This window comes from Colias croceus, chromosome 22 (genome assembly GCF_905220415.1).
Source record: "Colias croceus chromosome 22, ilColCroc2.1".
Classification (NCBI taxonomy): Eukaryota; Metazoa; Arthropoda; class Insecta; order Lepidoptera; family Pieridae; genus Colias; species Colias croceus.
The window spans coordinates 8,208,800-8,230,439 of NC_059558.1; the positions used below are offsets into that span (position 1 = coordinate 8,208,800).

Below are 21,640 nucleotides of genomic sequence, written 5' to 3' on the forward strand. Positions count from 1 at the left end.
GTAACTTGGATTAACACATAGGGTAGGTTTTATCCCGGAAATCCCACGGGAACGGGAACTATGCGGGTTTTCCTTTGAAAACGCGGGCGAAGCCGCGGGTGGAAATCTAGTAATAATAATATAATTTCCAATTTTTACTACAAAACAAGAAATTAAACTCGCTATTGTTTTGCTTGACCATTACAGAAAGATTTAAGTGTTAAAATCTATTCAAACCTATATTGACTGAATGTCTGCTCTTTAAATCAGTTAATAAGGATATTGACTGGTTCAGGATTTGACTGTAACAGATATAAATGCAGTTTTGAATACATCTCACTTGTTCGCAAGACACGGGCGGATAACATAATCATAGATAACGTCGAGAGGTGAGTGAATAGATTATAGAATTAGGTATGATTAACTCGAAGAGGTTACTTCCTGCCTCAAGTAAATTGTAAACGCAAATATTTGATTGTTAAATAATAATGATCACCAATGATATAATATCTAACCAGGAGATACAACCGGGATGTCTTAAAGAGGTATATAAATTCTAGCGTGGGAAAAGAAAAAGAGAGAAAAAGGTCGCTCGGTAGTTTTAACGGTTAGTAAATATACGGGAAAGTAGCTAGAATTTAGAAAAGTATCTTTCAGTGAAAAATCGTTTTTTTTTTTGTGAAAATATCGATTTTTTGTGAAAAGTCGCTTTTTTTTTAGGTTCACTGGTCAGAAAATATATGGGAAAGTAGCTAGAAGGTAGAAAATTATCTTTCAGTGAAAAATCGATATTTTGTGAAAATATCGATTTTTTGTGAAAAGTCGCTTTTTTGTAGGTTCAATGGTCAGTAAATATATGGGAAAGTAGCTAAAAGGTAGAAAAGTGTCTTTTTAGATTTTTCGTGAAAAATCGGTATTTTTTAAAAATATCGTTTTTTTGTGAAAAGTCGCTTTTATGTAAATCAGGTCAAAGGTCAGTAAATGTATTGGATCATTGGATGATGGGTTTTAGGCCTAGGTATGTATTGATTTCTATTTAGGATTTGATGTATAGTATTCTCAACGTTTGGTACATCCTGATATAAAACTTCTACAAAAATGTACCGAAGTTTCTACCATTTGAAATTTACTCGGTACTTTATCTATTGATAATACTAAAATAATGTATTATTAGATTGTTTCTATCTTTCAAGCCTACGTGTTTTTTTTTTCTAATATAGTTACAATTGATAGGATATAGTAGTGGAATCAGTACTATTATAATAATATTATGTTGCTTGGTGTCACTTTATTTTCTACACTCAACTTCGGTCAGTTCATTTAATCCAAGGCCCATCTGGCCGCCAAAAAGCCCGGTATTCTGAATAAGATCAAGCAATACACCGAGACAGCTTCTTAATCTTTACCAAGCTCAAGTCCGTTCGTGTGTGGAGTATTGTAGCCACTTGTGAGCAGGCGCGGCTAGATGCCACCTTGGAGCAAAAGACGTGCCAAACGTATTACTGTGCGTATTATTAAACAACCTCCTAGGCAGACGTGCAGTGTGCACCCAAGTAGGCCATATCGCCGCTTTCCATCAGGTGGGATTGTGGTCAAACGTCTGCCTATCGATTATAAAAAAAAACTGTGGGGAATAATCATAAAAATATATTAAAATAAAATGAAACTAAAGAATAATGCATACAAAATTTATTAATAATTTCTACAAATATAACAACAACAGTAACAAACAACACAATACCACAAGAAGCCAATTCAAAGCGTAAGTTTCTTTTTCAATATGTTTTAAATGGACGTAATTTTATTTTTCTTTTTCCATAATATTATACGTATGTTTTAAAGTTTAAAGTGAGTGATGTTTGATAACATCAGCGTAGTAGTGAGCGGAAGCGCGCGGCGTGCGCGAGCGAAGCGGGTCCGAGAAGTCCACGCGTACTATGCCGAATCTAGACCTGGAAATGTAATATAGTATTAGAGTTGAATATAACTGGAATCAGAAAATTTATGTTATTATTAGTATTATTATGTACGTTGATATATTGCTCAAATATTGATACAAAAGTTAGCTCCAAGTAACAAGAAAAGGCCTATGTTATTTTAGAGGGATAAAAAAAAGGATTATTCGAGCCAAGAATGTGTAGGTATGTACTTAGATAAGTATAGTGGTTAAATTTTAATTACATTTTATACCGGTGATAAAATACTATTAATGTAAATAGAAACTAGAGTAATTAAATAACTTAAATGAGGGTAAAAACAAATCGGACTTACGTATAACCGCTATTCCATTCAAAGTTGTCAATGAGTGACCACGCGGTGTAGCCGGTCACGTTCACATCATCCTCTGTGATCGCTAGCAGCACCTGCAATTAAACATACAGAGTTACATGTACATCCCCGGGTGGGAATCGAACCCACGACCTCTGGCTTGGAAGGCAGGGCAACTACCAACCAAGCCAACCGGTCAGTCAACATACACACAACATCATTAACATACCTGTTCCAAATGGTCCTTGTAGTATTGTGTGCGTGTGACGTCATCCAGCTCGTCGCTGGCGGTGGAGAAGCCGTTCTCCGTGATGATGATCTCCCAGTCTCCGAACTGCTCCTTGATCAGGTTTAACTGCGCGCGGAGACCGGGGGGATTGCTCTGGGAATGTTAATCGGTGTTCAAATATGTGATAATGTTTAGAAAAAGCTATAATTCTTAGTCAATGTAGAAATCTCATCGAAACACGCTAAAATCTAGATAAAATCATGCTCAAATTTTGATTAAATAAAGCAGAGGACAAAACAGTAAATTTTGTATTTAGCTGAGTAATTATGCTTCACCCGTGAATATATGCCGGGGATGCATGCCTCTTTATAAACTAACTAAGCGAGATGTGTAGTAGAGTATACTGTAGTAGTGTGTTGTGCCTGGTATCTATAAATATTACAGGACAATTTTCACTGAAGTTAAGTTGTTAAGCAAGTTAAGTTGTGCAGCGTGGAAGAGATCGCTGATAAGCGACCAGGGGCCTTAGCCAAACGGCAAAACGCCAAGGAATAGAATACGCTATCGATAGAAATTGACATAAGCGTATGATGTTTTGCATAAGGATTCGGTCACCCTACCAACGACAACGACGACTACGAACAAAATTTTCATCCAGTCGCAATTAAATAAAATTGTGCAAAACACAATTAAAAATGAAATTTAAGAATTTCCTGTCGTATTGGTGTTTGGAAAATAAAAATTTGAGATCAATGGATAAACAAACAGGTTTTTCATAGAAACGGTGGCTCCTAGAAAAAAATGTATTTAACCTTTTTTATAGATAATTAGATTATATACAATTTTGGTTCAGGTGATTGTATGATAAACTTACCGTCTCGGCGAAAATCGCAAAAAACCCTATTTCTTTTTATTAATTGACCTCGAATTTTTTTATTCCTGAGTACCAGAATGACGGGAGATTTTAATATTGATTTTGAACAAATTTCGGCAAGATTGGAACTTTGGTCGTGGTCGTCTGCGTCGTTGGTAGTGTGATCGAACCATTACCAAAATGTCATGAGCTTATGTCAATAATTAGCGTTAGCAGTTTCTATTCCATGGCGTTACATACGTTTGTCTAAGGCCCCAGGGGCCTTAGCCAAACGGCAAAACGCCAAGGAATAGAATACGCTATCGATAGAAATTGACATAAGCGTATGATGTTTTGCATAAGGATTCGGTCACCCTACCAACGACAACGACGACCACGAACAAAATTTTCATCCAGTCGCAATTAAATAAAATTGTGCAAAACACAATTAAAAATGAAATTTAAGAATTTCCTGTCGTATTGGTGTTTGGAAAAAAAAATTTTGAGATCAATGGATAAACAAACAGGTTTTTCATAGAAACGGTGGCTCCTAGAAAAAAATGTATTTAACCTTTTTTATAGATAATTAGATTATATACAATTTTGGTTCAGGTGATTGTATGATAAACTTACCGTCTCGGCGAAAATCGCAAAAAACCCTATTTCTTTTTATTAATTGACCTCGAATTTTTTTATTCCTGAGTACCAGAATGACGGGAGATTTTAATATTGATTTTGAACAAATTTCGGAAAGATTGGAACTTTGGTCGTGGTCGTCTGCGTCGTTGGTAGTGTGATCGAACCATTACCAAAATGTCATGAGCTTATGTCAATAATTAGCGTTAGCAGTTTCTATTCCATGGCGTTACGTACGTTTGTCTAAGGCCCAAGGTTACCTTTTGTGCTATGCATGTTTTCCTTTTCTTTTAATATTATGTATAGAAATTTGTAATGGTACAAAAAATTGTTAAATAAATAATATATAAATAAGCTTTCGCTTGTGTTATGGAAACCAGATGGCTGATAAACATACATATATCATTTTAAATACTTATATATACTCTATGTACTGTAACTCACCACCAACCACTCCACACCGGCTGTCCAGCTCGCATCTGGCACAAGTTCCACTTGTAAGTCAACTTGCCCGTTGGTCGGCCATGTGAGGGTGCTGTTCGCACGAGCGGCAAGCACTAGGCGAGATGTGTAGTAGTTTATGCCGTAGTAGTCTGCGGTACCTGAGATATATAATATAATTTATATAACGTCTTATAATTAAAAGTTTAGTTTTAAATTTTAATACGCTTCAAATGCACGGAGATTGCTTACCAATAGAGATAGATTGCGAGGGTTATAAGAGATAGAGATATCTACTTAAGTCAAGAAAACAAAAATGGGAATAAAGTTGGAGAAGGTCATAGGCATTGAATGACATTAAGTAAGTTACTGTAATTTGATGTGAGCAAAACTGCTGGCGGAAATCTTGTAGAGTCTGGCCAGCCAAAGCTGAACCCAGTGTTTTTTGTAGCGGCCACACTATGGAATGTCATCATGGCGTTTCTGCGTAGTTAGTTGTCAGTTTTGTTGAAAACGGTTCAAATCCTTTACTTTAATAACGTTTAAATCCTGCTGTGTTGTGTACCTTATGTACCTATATACTACGATCACCTTTATGAATATCAAAAGTATCAAAATGTTTTTTTCCTACAAAAGCCGATGTTACCAGGTCCATATTTTTTAAATTTGCCGCCCTTTACTGGGTTCAGCTTTGGCTGGTCAGACTCTATTTATTATTGTCTTTATTACCTTTAATAAATTCGATTTCTTCAGAAGTGAAGCCAGGCAGTCGAGATGTAACGTATCCTTCCTTCTCACTCTTCTCTGCGATGAAAGACTCAATGCTGGGCGGCCACCCACCCGATTCAGAGTATATGGGGTGAGAGTATAAGAAGCCCTGAATTAACAAACATAGTTTTTATAACGTGAATAAGAAATATAAGATCATGATTTATGACTTCATATTTAATTCTGACAATATTCAATGCAAAACTAAGTGAAATGGGTTACTGAACATCTGGGGGGTAACCGGCATACCTCTTATAGCAAGCTTATTATAATATTACTATGTCTTTTCGTATCGTGACACCCTTAACGCAAGCTTGTCGCAGCGTTAAACCGATTTTGTTTTTCTAGCAATTTTGATGACGTCACTCGAAATAGTTCACTCAATTGGGACCGGTACGATCTATTTGACAATTTGACACTTAGAAGATAATATTAGAACTGCTAAATTAAAGATAACTACATCGGCGTGTTCGAAGAAAAGGCTTTTATGCCATACCTATTTTATTAAACGACTTCAAAAAAAGGAGGACGTTATCAATTCGGCCGGTATATATTTTTTTATGTATTTACACCGATTACTCCCAGGTTTATGAACCGATTCACGTGATTCTTTTGTTTGATGCAGAATGGTGTCGAATTGGTCCCATAAAAATTTAGGCCTAGTAGTTTTTATTTTATGAGCATTTTTGTCTGTATTTGTAAATGTTGCAAGTGCAAGTTTGAAGTCGGTTGTTTTTAACGCAGTTATCACTTGTTATTATATGAGCATTTTTGTCCGATCTCAATGACTTAATTGAAACCTAGCAAGTAACTTTGATGCACTTTCCGGTAACCGATTGAGCTGAAATTTTGTATACGTATGTACATTGGATAGCGATGAAACATAATCATGGCATAGAGTTGATTTGATGATGGAATCGGAAGGTGACCATATGAACTCGGTAATATATTGACTCAACTTTATCGAGTTTGGGCTAGTTTAATTCGTGTTGAAAAATACACTAAAAAGTATTAAATAAAAATAACTACGTTAAAAACAACCGACTTCAAAAACGAAAAAGTAAAAAAATAAAAAAGATTTGATATTATTAATTACTAAGTACATATTATTTAGATGTGCTATTTACTAAATAGGTTTGATGTCGGTGCACGGGCTTGATACTAAGTGCTTAGTGATTGTAATACTTACAAGTTGTCTTGCGAGGAATGTGAGGTCTTCGTGTTCAGAAGAATATGGGGCGTACCACACGTGATTGTTTACTATACCCACTTTACCTGCAATTCGAATATTTATTATTTAACTGTTTTATAAGGATAGTATAAAATAATTCAAAATTGCCGAATGTTTTATGTATATTATGTTGCATTAGGTGAAATAATAGTTCAAAACGCCATGTAGTCACAGTAAAAAAACGCACGGTGTAATTCGTGTTGTGGCTTCATTGAAAATGCTCACAACAATCAGAGAAAAATTACAGCCAAATTCGTGCTGTGACCGTCATGCTGTTCAAACTTAACGCGTTGTGGAAATTAAAAAAAAGCCATGACGCGTTCTAAACATTCTGACTATCACAAAGGCTTATATTCCTTGAAAAATGTATAATTGTCATGTAAAATATTCCTTATTATTTTATTTTATAGATAGTAAGTAAGTAAATGTATTTTCCTTCTTTCTTCTAACATTCCCAAATCTTTCATATTATCCTTACTTACCATTAAACTTCGCCCTGAATTCCTCATCGTAAATCCTATACGCCGTCGCATGGGCAACCATAAGGTTTTTAGCGCATATATAATTGCCTATCCCTGGGCTAACTATTCCTGGAGCCAGGTCACCAGTCTCATAAGCCGCATCGCAAATAATTACAGGTTCGTTGAAGGTAGACCAGGTTTGGACTCTATCACCAAATAGGGTATAGGCCACACGGGAGTAGTCGCCAAACCATTCCGCTACGAGAGGGTTGGTCATGCCACCTGCAAGGAGTTTTTTAACTAAGTAAAAATTATTTGTGAATACATAGATATATTTAATATCTGATTAACTTATAGATTTTACATGGATATCTCTATCGAAGATATTTTTATAAAAATAATAAGTTCTAGGATAAATCCTGATTTATATGTACTAGTCAAGGTATTTTTTATTATTCCTTTGATTTAGCATTGTTTCTGTTCTGGTTGCTAATTCGTTCTGTATGTTTTGCGTTATATTTTTTGTCTATGTATTTTAACTATTTTGATTTTTGATCCTGTAGTATCTAAGTAGTATGGACAGTCAAATTATATATTTATTTATTTTATATCTAAATGAAATCACCTAGATCCTGCAGGTTCTGTGGTAAGTCCCAGTGGAAGAGCGTGACCATGGGTTCGATGCCGTTCGCTAACAAACCGTCGATCAGATTGTTGTAGTATCGGACACCATCTTCACTTATTTTATTGGCAAAACCATTGGGCAGAAGACGCGTCCATGATAAGGAAAATCTATAAAATAAAAAATTGTGAATATTAGAAAATTATATCGCCCATTCCTTATTTAACTCATAATATGATGAACTTGCCACTTGCCACACTTGCCACTCTGCCATTTTAAATTCATGTCTTTGAGTATTTCAATACCTACCTATTTACAATTAAATTTAAAACTACCTATATTAAACGTTTATAGGTAAGTTAACATTTTTTTATTTAATATAGAGTTTAATTAAGCTAAAACCTACCTATAAAAATGCAGTCCCAAATCTTTAGCCAGCTGTATGTCTGTCTCCCAGAGGTGGTAGGAGTCGCAGGCGATGTCTCCGTTGGAACCATCCAGAATTTTATGTGGCTTATCGTGCGTGTATATGTCCCATATGCTTGGGGTTTTATCTGAAAGTTATTAGTGAAAAATAATTTTAAGCTGGGTATTTTTGAAGCCAGACAAGGAGCCGTTTAATCAAAATAAAATGCAAAGGTTACCTATAGGGTGAAAGTATTATTTCGTTTATTATTTCATTAAAATAATAAAAAAACAGACTGTGTGTCTGTCAATAACTTATGTGTTTAAAATGTCTATGTAAGTTGCCGTATTCTTGATTTTTTATGAAGTTAATACGTTTATTCGGTAGGTATGACACGAGATAATTTATTTTTATACCCTGAAGTGTATGAAGAGATATCGTTAATCTATTACTGGCGAATTACACTAGTTTACGTATAAAAAAATATAGTATATTTTAGTGCAATGCACGTGCCAACTGCCAATATGGCATTATAAATCGTAGTATAAGTAGTATCTACATGATAAGAGAGAACTGCAAATTTTCTTCGTAATCTCAATAGATATCTTTGAAGTGGCTTTATCACAAAAATTAAATATAGCAATGTATTTTATGTGATCTGTAAAAAAGTTCATGTGTGTGGGAGTTGCATGTAGAGCGGCTATCTACTACTTCTACTACTTACTACTACTAACTTGCTACTTTTTAACACGCTTTTATTAGCTTTTAAAATTCATATTGGTTGAGATTGGTTTTTTAATCATCTCAACAGATGGCGTGGGGTGTCTCCTTAGACACAAAAAACCGAAACGATAGGATAAATTCGATCGCTCTGGCGGGATCACGGGTGGCCGAAGGGTCAGGCGTCGCCCATGTTGGGCGGAAGATGCGGGCTCAAATCCCGCCACGTGAAAGAATTCTTTCAAATTATTATATTGAATCGGTTTTCGAGAAAATAACTAATTAATAGTATAGTAAATCTTTATCTAGACACGCGGCAGCGTGTCAAGCCGAGTTCAAGCGAAGAGAACTGGCAAGCAGCAGCCGTGTGTATATTTACACGAACCATTTGGAGCCACTTTTCACCCCCTTATAACTCGAAAACTATTTAACTTAAACAAACCAAATTTGGTACATATAAAGAGGACCCCAAGATAAACAAGAAACTTAAATTTCATAAATACAGATTAAGCAGTTGCGTAGATATTAATATCCAAAAATCGCCATTTTTAAGACTAACTGACTCATAGATATATACAAAATCTAACCCACTTCCAGATGACCTAGAAAGTTCAAATTTTGTAATCAACTAGGTAATAGTGTGTGTACAAAGAAAAAAAATCAGAAAAGAGTGAATTTATATGAATTTAATTTTTTTTTTTGTGGGATTAATTGTCACTTTACCAGCATACGTATGTATTAAAAATATTTCTTTGTATTCTAAAAATAATGAACCATTTTAGATAAATAAATAGGTGCCTATGAGACGATAGATCGGTATTAGAAAATTTAAAAGGAAAAAAAAGAAAATATAAAGCTGTGTACTCACCGCTCACGTTCCAAGCGCCCTCAACCTGGTAGGCCGCAGTGGCCGCTCCGAACTTGAAGCCCGCTGGGAACTGCTTCGCTGAACATGTCAGCGTCAGTGCACTGGAACCAAATAAAACATCAAGAAACTGTATTTGTTCCCTGTGAAATAATTTGTTTTAGGTCGGCAACACCTTCACAAAGATTCTCGTGATTTGTGAAAGCTCATGGGCGATGGTGATCACTCATTACCGGGCAACCCTACAGTTTGTTTGCTTGCTTTTTTATATAAAAAAAATGTATCTATCACATAATATGAGGATTAGACCATTTTTTCGTTACTAATAAATTCGTTAATCTAATTTAATTAATCTAAATTTAATTTTTAAATTTCCTAACTATTAATTGAGAAAAAAATGTTAAGCTATTGCATAGCTTCTATTGCGGGCTTTGAGCGCGGGGAGCGAATCGAGAAATTCCGTAACGAAAAAACCTCACGCTCCCCACTCCGACGGGCGGAGGTGTGGCTTGAAAACATGCTATGCAATAGCTTTACCGCGGCAGTCCCCGAGTGCCACACGTCGTTTTTATTAATTAATAAAAATCAGTTTTGAAACCCCATAAAGTTGAATTGGTCCATTGCACGTAGCGTGCTGAATACAACAGATAGGGTTTAAAACAAGCACGAATTTGAAGAGCAAAAATGATTCGAGTTTTTTTTATTAAAGGCAACTTAAAATAAGGTATGATTCTTCCATTTATTAAATATCAGAAAATTCTTCACAGTTTGATAAAATACAAAAAATAAATAGTAAATCACTTACCTTATAACAAATACTAGTACAAGAGCACGCATGTCGATTTTTTTAAACTCCAGTTATTTAAAGGAGAATGCCCATTTTTGGTACTGGTTTTTCTCATGCATCAAGACAACAATACTATTAAAAAAAATCTCGGCAATTTAGAGGCCTTCTTACCATCGGAAAATATATTTTGAACAGGGAATGTTTTATAAAATCTAATAAGACATGTAATTGTTTAGATCCGTTATTGACAGATTTAGTGTTCATTACCGTTTACATTTTTGGTACAGGTTTTTCTCATGCATCAAGATAAAAATACTATTAAAAAAAATCTCGGCAATTTAGAGGCCTTCTTACTATCGGAAAATATAATATTATGTATTTTGATCAGGGAATGTTTTGTAAAATCTAATAAGACATGTAATTGTTTAGATCCGTTACCATAGATTTAGTATCCATTACCAGTTACCACGGTAACCAAGCGGTAACTATTATGACATTTACTATGGTAAATAGCTAAATGTATTATTATAATATCGATTATTGTTTTCATTGAATTACAAAAGAAAATAATTAACATAAAATCACTCTGTAAGGTATTGTTTATACACTGTAGGTTGTTTTAACATAGATAGTGAAGTAAAATAATATAAATATATATAAAAAATATTATTATGAACGAGCTTGGTAGGTAACTAGTTATTTCTTATTTGTTTCTTTTTTCGAATATGTAGTGAAAAAATGATTCAAACAACAACAACAATATGTAAACCGAATAAAAACTCTATTGGCATTTTTTAAATATATATTTAGGTGTTCTTGAAATCCGTCCCGGAAGATTTCTGGTGCCTACCTACACTAGCCGATGAACAGATAGACTTTGTCTGAAAGCATAAGCTCTACGCATAGATTAAATATGTTAAACGAAAAATAACCTTCCGACGATAAAATACTACCTAAATCACACATAAACCTAACTAAATCGGGTTTATTTAAGTTTTGAGGTTAATTCACATTTTTCTCAATATCTTGAAAACCCCTGTTTTTATCACAAAAAAATCAATTGGTAAAAATCTTTTGAATATCGAAGAACCCTCCAAAACCACTCTGGCATTGACGCAATACTATACTGTGGTCCATACTTTCATGGGCATTCTCCTTTAGGAGACTTCTCTGAAGAGACTGTGATGGAAAGTAAATAGTGCTGACATAAATAAGAAATCTGAACTTTTATTAAAAACGAAAAACAATCGAGTCAGAGTGATAAAATTTGGCGATAATAATTTTTGATTTCTATCTGATTTGAGACGTGAGTTACAACTTTATTCTAGTATAACTTAATGATGTATCGACAAAAAAATATCTACTTGAAATTGTGCTGATGAAGAAATAATGAGAATTACTTATACTAATTATTATCAAATATCACGTGGAAATTGTATATATTAATATTTAATTTTCAATGTAAATGAGCATTTTATAGATATTAATTATTTAATTTCCTAGCGAATTTTAAGGTATCATTATTTTTTTTTTATTTTTTTTAACTACTCCTTACATAATTTCGTGTTATCTTCAACAATGAAAATTTTTCTTAGCTATTTTACACTTGGCAGTTAGCAGTTAGCACATACGGTTTTTAGTGTTCCATATCCAAAGAGGACCTACTGAACCATTCACTGCGCGTGCTACAACACGCACTTGCCCGGTTTTATGCTTCAGTCACCTACAGTGAATAATTGTCACAAATTGTTTGTATCATTGTTGTTTTTTTTTTTTTTGTAAATCATGATTTTTAAAACATTCGTTTTGCGACAAATTTTGAAGTATAATAATAATAATTGGCATTAATGTAAAAATTGTCTGCCTGTCTGTCAACAATAATATAATTATTATTCCAATTTTTACTATAAAAGTAGAAATTATTGTCTTTTAACAGAACAGTACTAGTAGGTACATAAAATAAGTGCCTTCACATACCAGAAAAGGTAATTATCAAAAACGTATTCTTATTGATATAAATGCAGTTTTAAATACACCTCACCTCACACCTGTTGGCAAGACACGGGCGGATAACATAAGCATAGATAACGTCGAGAGGTGAGTGAATAGATTATAGAATTAGGTATGATTAACTCGAAGAGGTTACTTCATTTGTCAAGTAAATTGTAAACAAAATTATTTGATTGTTAAATAATAAAATATACTTCTGTAAATACTAAAAATACCTATTCATAGTCATCATCATCGTTAGCTATTAAATTACCTACCAAGAAAAGAGCTTTTTGTGAATAAACAAGGATTAGGTCCTTCTACAAGAACCCTGCGACAGCGAGCCCCGTTTCGCGTGCCCATTATCTCGGAATAACTAAATGATCACCAATGATATATCTAACTAGGAGATACAACCGGGATATTTTACCGGGATGTCTTAAAGAGGTATAAATTGTAGCGTGGGAAAAGAAAAAGAGAGAAAAAGGTCAAGGCCATCGCTTCCTACACCTGAAATACTAACCGGAAAAACAAAATTCAAAGTTGAAGATATATAAAAATAGAAAAGATTTAAAGTGTAATTAGTGCGGAATCGTAATGTAAAGATACAATCTTCATTGCATTATCGTGTTATCACACCTAATCATACGATCACATTCACATCTGATATCGATAATCAAAAATTTGTAACGATGGGTGAATAATGAACATGACATGACAAATCAGACAAATTTTCAAGTTATTATGACTGAGATTTAAAAAATGATAGTGAACAATTCTATTTTGTCTCTCGCATCACCTCTATGGGATAGTAAGAAAGTGCGCGCACGTAGCGACGCAACTCCCCATAGAGTTGATGGGAGAGACAAAATAGTTGCGGAGACAAAAGTTGCTCTTGCGCGCTAGGCGCTAGCTCTATAAGGGTTGAGAATTTACTAAAATAATTCAATTACTTATTACTTACTACGAATGGTGTGTAGGATCAGGTGCAATTTTAAAAGTACTTATATGCATCCCTTACTATCTTTGTTAGTAAATTAACAAAAGAAATTTCCTAGTTTTCTAAAAACTCAAATATTTTTGCCAATTCAATATTAAATAAAAGAGGTCAAATGCGAACTGCAACATTTACTTGGCCCAAAACATTATCAGTAATTTATAGCGCCCTAATATGTAATAAGCAGATTCAATATATGCACAACATATAAAAAATGTTGATATGCAATAATTTTAACAAAAATTTCAATATAAAAAAAATAGTATGATTTATAATTTTATTATAAACTAGATTTACGCCCGCGGCTTCGCCCGCGTTTGCAAAGGAAAACCCGCATAGTTCCCGTTCCCGTGGGATTTCCGGGTTAAAAACTATCCTATCTATACTTATAATAAATCTGTAGAGAGGCCAATTCTGTACATGAAATATATTTAAAAAAAAACTATGAAGGGGTGATAAGGGATCGCTACTGATGCCAAAAATGCAATCAGTAAAATTTTTGTCTGTCTGTCTGTCTGTCTGTCTGTCTGTCTGTCTGTATATTCGTTATAGAAACAAAAACTACACGACGGATTTTAACCAAATTTGGCACAATTATTCTTCATACTCCTGGGCAGGTTATAGTAAAAGAATCATGTAAATCGGTGTAGAAACACCAAAGTTATACATGAAATACGCTATAAGTCATCGCGCGTGAATACAGAATCATGCAGCCATAAGGATTATTTTTGTGTATCAGTTGCCGCGTTCGACGCGCTTCGCGGCGGGAGCTATAAAAAGGCGGCGGGTCTGCACCCGTTTCGCGTTGTCATGGCATCACGTGTGAACGGCTGAACCGATTTCGATAATTCTTTTCTATTATATTCCTTGAAGTACGAGGATGGTTTTTATGTAGAGAAAACGTAAATATGTACCACGGGCGAAGCCGGGGCGGACCGCTAGGAAACTGACCGATATAAGTTGCGTTGCTACCCCAATCTACAAAACTTTTTTGGTCTTACATTAAAGACAAAAAACGCGCTTCGTCCGTTCCCACGCTTACTCTGGGTAATCGTTCAGCACATACAGATATTGAAAATAAGTAATATGTTCGCAGAGTTCTTTTCATCTGTCTGGGAAAAAGACTCATCAGAACGTGCACTTAGCCATGGCAATTAAAATAAAAATAATTTCGTCATCAGATAATGCAAACACGTGTTTACGTGAGTCATAAATTTATTATGGTATAGTCCTAAAATGTTTTCTAAGAAACAATAGTGTACTTACATTGTCGGCAAGTTTATTTTATTTTATTTTATTAAGGCTCATTAGCAGCTGTACATCGATTGTTTTACATAAAAAGTACACAAAAAAGTTCAAGTTCTTAAAGTCGGCAACTTATTTTTGTTCGAACAATAGAGATAATAAATTCCAAATGATCAAGTTGTAGATAAAGGTTGTAAAATAAAACGTTGCTATGGTCGAGATACAAAGGTGAAAGTTAATTTTTCGAGTTATTTTATTTTCTTTATTAGGGATAATAAACAGCAGAACAGTGGTTAATTGTACAATAAAACTTAATCTAAATACAGGTATAACTGTCCAACCAACAACATTATCCACAGTTTGGATACATACATTTTTATACGTGCAACAAATGCGAATAAGAAAAAATAAATATAAACGTGCACTTAGCCATGGCAATTAAAATAAAATAAATTAAGAATTGGAGATAAAAGTAGAGGGACGCAAAATAAGATAGGTTATTGCATGTTTAAGAGCAGATCAACTAAACTTCTTCGAACGGTTATCATTATATACACCAACCTAGTGTTGACAGAAAATCTAGCCCTAAGCTAGATTTAAACTAGTATATAAGACAACAGCTAAGCAGACTTTTTCTATTGTACATCAAAACATTCAAGGCTTGGCTAGCAAATTATTAGAAATAGAATTGTTTTTAAATCATAATAGTATTAAGGTTTTTTGTGTAACAGAACATTGGCTTAAACAATGTCAGTTGTTAATAAATATTGATAATTATAAATTAAAAAGTATATACTTCAGGACATATGCTATTCATGGAGGTTCTCTTATTTTTGTACATAATAGTGTAAAATGCAAAGAACGAACTGACATTGTTAGTCTTTCTATAGAACGGACCATTGAACTGTCCTGTGTTGAACTGGAGCGTTACATTATTGTTTGCGTTTATAGACCCCCTTCCAGTGACTTTAATATGTTTGAGACAGTCATGGAAGAAATATTAAAGCGTTTAAGTAGGAGTAAAAAAAAAGTTATAGTATGTGGTGATTTTAATATTGATGTACTTTTACAAACACAAACGGCAACACGAATTGTTAATTTGTTTCAGTCATTTAACCTGTATAAACTTTTTAATGAACCCACACGAATTACACCTACTTCTGCAACCTGTATTGATAATATATACTGCGACTGCATCTGTTTAGAGAAAAATATTCTCAATACACTCACTTCGGATCACTGTGGCCAGAAAGTAGTTTTTGAATGGGATTGCTTACCTGAATTTAAAAGAACTAATGTTAGGCCTATAACTAAAAAAGGCATTAATAAATTTAGAGATAATATTAATAAAAACCTGCCCGTACTGAATGATCAATCCTGTCATAATAATCCTTGTGAAATGTTTAAAAATCTTTTTAATTTAGTTCATAGTGAATTTGAAAAAATATTTAAAGTTAAATCTTTAAATATTACCAAGGATTTACCATTTAGTAAATGGGCGACACCTAGCATACATAGGTGTAGGATTGTTCTTTATGAGTTATATGGTATGAAGCAATATAATAAAGATCCATCTTTTCTTAGTTATGTTAGAAATTACTCAAAAACTTTTAAAATTGTTTGTTTTACTGCGAAGCGTTTGTATATCAGGGATAAAATACGCGACTCGGATAATAAAGTTAAAACAGTTTGGTCTATTATTAATGGTGAAATGGGTAAAAGCAAATCAAGTAATACCATAAAACTTGTAAATAATGGCATGGTTATTGACAAAAATGCTGATGTTGCGCTTGCTTTTGAAGATTTCTTTAGTAGTGTCCCTGCTAGCATTACTAATAATTTAAATTCGTCTTCAATACTTGCAGAGACCTTTTTGAGGGACCATGTTGCGGGGTGCAGTACATTATTTGAATTGCGTCACGTAACTGCTAATGATATTGTTACAGCATTTAAGACACTTAATTTAAAAAATACTTGTGATCTTTGGGGAATGTCCGTAAATTTAGTTAATAATATAATAGAAAATATTGCAAACAATTTAGCTTTCATATTTAATAGGTGTTGTGACTATGGTACATTTCCTAATTTACTAAAGCTTAGTAAAGTTATACCTCTATTTAAAAAAGGTGATCAAGAAGACTGTAACAACTATAGACCTATCTCGATTTTACCAACATTAAGTAAAGTTTTCGAAAAGTTAATATTAAACCAATTGACTAGTCACTTTGCTTCTAATAATTTGCTGCACACCAAACAGTTTGGTTTCACAAAGGGGCGCTCAACCACAGATGCTGGAGTTGCACTACTAACACATATATATAAGGCATGGGAAAACTCAAAAAATGCTTTGGGGATATTTTGTGACCTCTCCAAGGCATTTGACTGCGTTGAACATTGTACTTTATTGCGCAAACTTAATCACTATGGGATTAAAGGACAAGCTCAGAACCTCATAGCCTCATACCTTCATGATAGGATACAAACTGTAGTTGTTAATGGAGAACGTTCTAGCGGTGCGTCAATTAACATTGGTGTTCCACAAGGATCTATTTTAGGACCCTTCTTGTTCTTGGTATATATCAATGATCTACCTTATTATTTACAGGATAGGTGTGAAATAGTTCTGTTTGCAGATGATACCTCATTAATATTCAATGTGGATAGGCATGACCCAAATGTTGACGAAGTGAACAGTACTCTTTTACACATATCCGACTGGTTTACTGCTAATAATTTATTATTAAATGCCAAAAAAACAACTTGTGTTGAATTTTTACTACCTAACGTTAAAAAGTTGAGCAGAAATATTACCTTGAACGGGGAGGTATTACACCCTACAGAATCGACTGTATTTCTTGGGTTAACATTGGACGAGAAACTACAGTGGGGAGCCCATGTCAACACCGCTGCAGGTAAGCTCAGTTCAGCAGCATATGCAGTCCGAAAGGTAAGGCATCTCACCGATGAAGATACAGCTAGATTGGTATATTTCAGCTACTTTCATAGTATTATGTCCTATGGAATTCTACTATGGGGCAGGGCAGCAGATATAGAAACTATATTTATCTTACAGAAAAGAGCCATTCGCTCTATATATAATTTACGTGCTCGGGACTCACTAAGAGATCTCTTTAAGAATACTGGTATACTTACTCTACCATCACAGTATATATTTAATAATATTTTGCATGTACACAAAAACGCCGACTTACACACAAGAGTAGGAGATAGACACTGTTATGGCACAAGGAACAGAAATAGAATTGAAATGCCATTTTTCCGATTAGCTAAAGTTAAAAATTCATTTATGGGTCAAGGTATACGCTTTTACAATAGAATTCCTCATAATATTAGAGAGTTTAGTAGTTCTAAATTTAAAACTTATATAAAAAATGTACTAGTTCAGAGAGCGTACTACAGTATTCAGGAATATATGGACGATAAAAACCCATGGAGGGTCGTCGCGTAAAAACCACAGGACAGTTCTTTGTATATTATGATATATTATGTATTTAGATATAATTTACATATTATGTAATATCGACATGATTTTAAAAGAGCAACTATGGAGTTTCTTGCCGATTCTTCTCCATAGATCACTGCTTTCCGAATCGGTGGTAAATGTTAAAATAATTATGTACTTAATGACGATTCGAAAGTGCTACTAAATAGTAGTCTAATTGAATAAATGAATGTTTGAGTTTGAGTTTGAGTTTGAACGGTTAAAGAGTGAAAATATGTACCAAAATGGCTTGGAGGGACTCGGTGATTATTTCAACTAATAGAGGGTCAAGATTTCAAGTAATGGAGGTTTTGGTGTTTGAGGGGAAGGGAACAAAACATTTTTTCTAGATTTGGAGGTATTTGACTTATCGAGGTTCGACTTAACGAGGTGCTACTGAACATGAAATACGCTATAAGTCATCGCGCGTGAATACATAATCATGCCATAAGGATTATTTTTGTGTATCAGTTGCCGCGTTCGACGCGCTTCGCGGTGGGAGCTATAAAAAGGCGGCGGGTCCGCGTGCGAGGTTCATACAATATTTGGCTGTTGATGCGAATAGACGTTCAGAGTGTTCGACCTTATTGACAGATTTCTTTTGTTGTTGTTGTTGGTTTTAGTAGTGTTAAAGCATATTATTAGTTTACATTTTATTTCTTTATAAGTGAAGTACCAGTAGGTACGCATTTTAGTTATTTTGGAAGTGTTTAATTATATTAATAGTTTTTTTTCGTAATTATTTGTTTTTCTATAGGTTTTGGTAGTGTTTAAGCATATTATTAGTTTACATTTTATTTCTTTATAAGTGAAGTAGCAGTAGGTACGTATTTTAGTTATTTTGGTAGTGTTTAATTATATTAATAGTTTATTTTCGTAATTATTTGTTTTTCTATAGGTTTTGGTAGTGTTTAAGCATATTAATAGTTTACATTTTATTTCTTTATAAGTGAAGTATCAATTGGTACGTATTTTAGTTATTTTGGTAGTGTTTAATTATATCAATAGTTTATTTTCGTAATTATTTGTTTTTCTATAGGTTTTGGTGGTGTTTAAGCATATTATTAGTTTACATTTTATTTCTTTATAAGTGAAGTAGCAGTAGGTACGTATCTTTGTTATTTTGGTAGGTATTAATAGTTTATTTTCGTAATTATCATATATTTATTATAGTAGTGTTTAACTATAATTATTATAGTTCATTTATAGATTTCTTTTGTTGTTATTCTATAGGTTTCGGTAGTGTTTAAGCATATTATTAGTTTACATTTTATTTCTTTATAAGTAGTAGTAGGTACGCATTTTAGTTATTTTAGTAGTGTTTATATTATATAATATTAATAGATTTCATAAGTGCAAGGTAGCTTCAGTTACTGTTGATTAAAAATACACAATGCCACCTAAAAAAAGACCATCTTTATCTCGAAATTCTAGAGATGCTAAGAGGATGAGAAATGCGCGTTCTCAAGAATCGGCAGAGGAAAGAGCATATCGGTTAAACTCTATGAGAGTTAGTGCCTCAACTTCTCGAGCCAATGAAAGCTCTTCAGAGAGAGAGATGCGATTAGCAGCTGACAGAGCGAGACGAGCTACATCACGGGCGTCTCAAAGCTTTTCTCAACGAGAGCTAAGGCTTACCATTGACCAAGAACAACATGTGTTATCCCGAGCAGCTGAAACTGCTTCACAACGAGAATTGCGTCTCACAGCTGACCGCGAACGACATACATTATCTCGCGAGTCCGAAACATTTACTGAAAGGGAATTACGTCTCACAGCTGACCGCGAACGGCATACATTATCTCGCGAGTCAGAAACCTTCACTGAGAGGGAATTACGTCTTACAGCTGACCGCGAACGTCATATATTGTCTCGCGAGTCAGAAACCTTCACTGAGAGGGAATTACGTCTTACAGCTGACCGTGAACGTCATATATTGTCTCGCGAGTCAGAAACCTTCACTGAGAGGGAATTACGTCTCACAGCTGACCGCGAACGTCATATATTGTCTCGCGAGTCAGAAACCTTCACTGAGAGGGAATTGCGTCTCACAGCTGACCGCGAACGTCATATTTTATCTCGAGAATCTGAAACTTTTACTCAATATGAAGACCGTTTGACAAATGATAGGGTGCACCATAATATTGTTCGATCACTCGAAGATGAACATGAGCATGAACAACGACTAGAGTCGGTACGCGAACATTACAATTCTTTGACACAAGAACGATTAATAAGTTTGTCTAATGAAAGATTAAGAATCGAAAATATTCGGTCTCTTGAAACGGACGAACAGCGAGAGGCCCGTCTTACTGCAGACAGATTTCGTCATAGTCTTAATAACTTAGATGTACACATAGAAGATCAATCTAGAAATACGGTGGCGTGGTCAGACAAATATAAAAGTGGGTTTGCTTATAATTTCACAATTGATTACAGATCATCTTCTGTAATAGGCGATATGAACGTGGTATGTTCTTTTTGTAATGCTTTAAAGTGGAGTAAGGAGTCGGCTGGATTCTGTTGTTCTGGAGGTAAAATAAATTTGCCTTCATTCGAAGACCCACCGGAACCTTTGAAATCATTACTTTTAGGGGAACATGTGCAATCTAAACAGTTTTTCGACAACATTCGCACTTATAATAGTGCGTTTCAGATGACATCCTTTGGTGCTCAACAAATCTCCGAAGGTCCTTTCATGCCTACTTTTAAAATACAAGGTCAGGTTTACCATTTGATAGGATCTCTTTTGCCTGAAGACCAACCTAAGTTTCTTCAAATATATTTTGTATCCGACTACAACGAACAGTCGAATAAAAGAAATCAATATTTCCCAAATTTAAATGCTGAACTCATTTCACAACTTCAGAACATGTTGCATCAGATTAATTCGTATGTATGCAGTTTTAAATCGGCATTAGAAGCTCTTCCTCGAGATGATGATAACAATTATAAAATTGTTATAAATGCCGATAGGCGTCCAACGCAGGAACACCCTGGGCGTTATAATGCTCCATCCACGAATGAAGTTGCTGTGGTATTGGTCGACCAGGAATGTGATAGGCGTGATATCGTTATCCGTTCCAGAGACAATCGTTTACAACGTATTTACGAAACCCACAGGGCTTACGACGGTTTGCAATATCCTTTGATATATTGTCGAGGGGAAGATGGTTATAATTTTGCTATATACCAAACTGATCCGCATACAGGCGCACCTATTTATAATAAAAAGATTTCATGCCTTCAATTTTACTGTTACCAATTGCAAGTAAGACGGAATAGGTTTGTATACTTGCAACGTTTTCGTGGCTTATTCAATCAGTTTATTGTAGACATGTACGCAAAAATTGAAACCGAAAGATTAGTTTATATACGATCTAATCAAAGGCAGCTGCGCGCTGAAGAATACGTGCACCTTCGCGACGCCATGCAGCAAGATAATGATACGGTGAATATGGGCCGTTTAGTTATTTTGCCCTCTTCTTTTACTGGTGGTCCACGCTACATGCACGAACGTACTCAAGATGCTTTTTGTTACGTAAGAAAATATGGACGTCCCGACTTATTTATTACTGTAACTACCAATCCTAAGTGGGATGAAATCACTCGGGAGCTTCTTGAGGGTCAAGCACCGCATG

At 34.4% G+C, this 21,640-nt stretch overlaps 1 protein-coding gene across 1 annotated transcript; it reads right to left on the reverse strand.

The window, feature by feature from the left end:
* Positions 1 to 1,790: 1,790 nt before the first annotated feature.
* On the reverse strand, positions 1,791 to 10,316 carry LOC123701997 (myrosinase 1-like). Its single transcript, XM_045649629.1, has 11 exons — positions 10,285 to 10,316; positions 9,483 to 9,583; positions 7,895 to 8,042; positions 7,492 to 7,658; positions 6,888 to 7,148; positions 6,364 to 6,449; positions 5,136 to 5,283; positions 4,410 to 4,567; positions 2,477 to 2,629; positions 2,251 to 2,342; positions 1,791 to 1,931 (listed from the first exon to the last, which is right to left on the reverse strand). The coding sequence occupies exons 1-11, from the start codon at positions 10,314 to 10,316 to the stop codon at positions 1,823 to 1,825; spliced, it is 1,455 nt and encodes a 484-aa protein (XP_045505585.1). The 3' UTR covers positions 1,791 to 1,822.
* Between the last annotated feature and the right edge of the window lie 11,324 nt (positions 10,317 to 21,640).

Coding starts and splice junctions, on each gene's coding strand:
- LOC123701997 (XM_045649629.1), bottom strand. CDS start 10,316: ATGCGTGCTCTTGTACTAGTATTTGTTATAAG. Junction 8,043..9,482: donor GGGCGCTTGGAACGTGAGCG/GTGAGTACACAG, acceptor AATAACTTTCAG/ATAAAACCCCAAGCATATGG. Junction 1,932..2,250: donor GAATGGAATAGCGGTTATAC/GTAAGTCCGATT, acceptor TTACATTTCCAG/GTCTAGATTCGGCATAGTAC.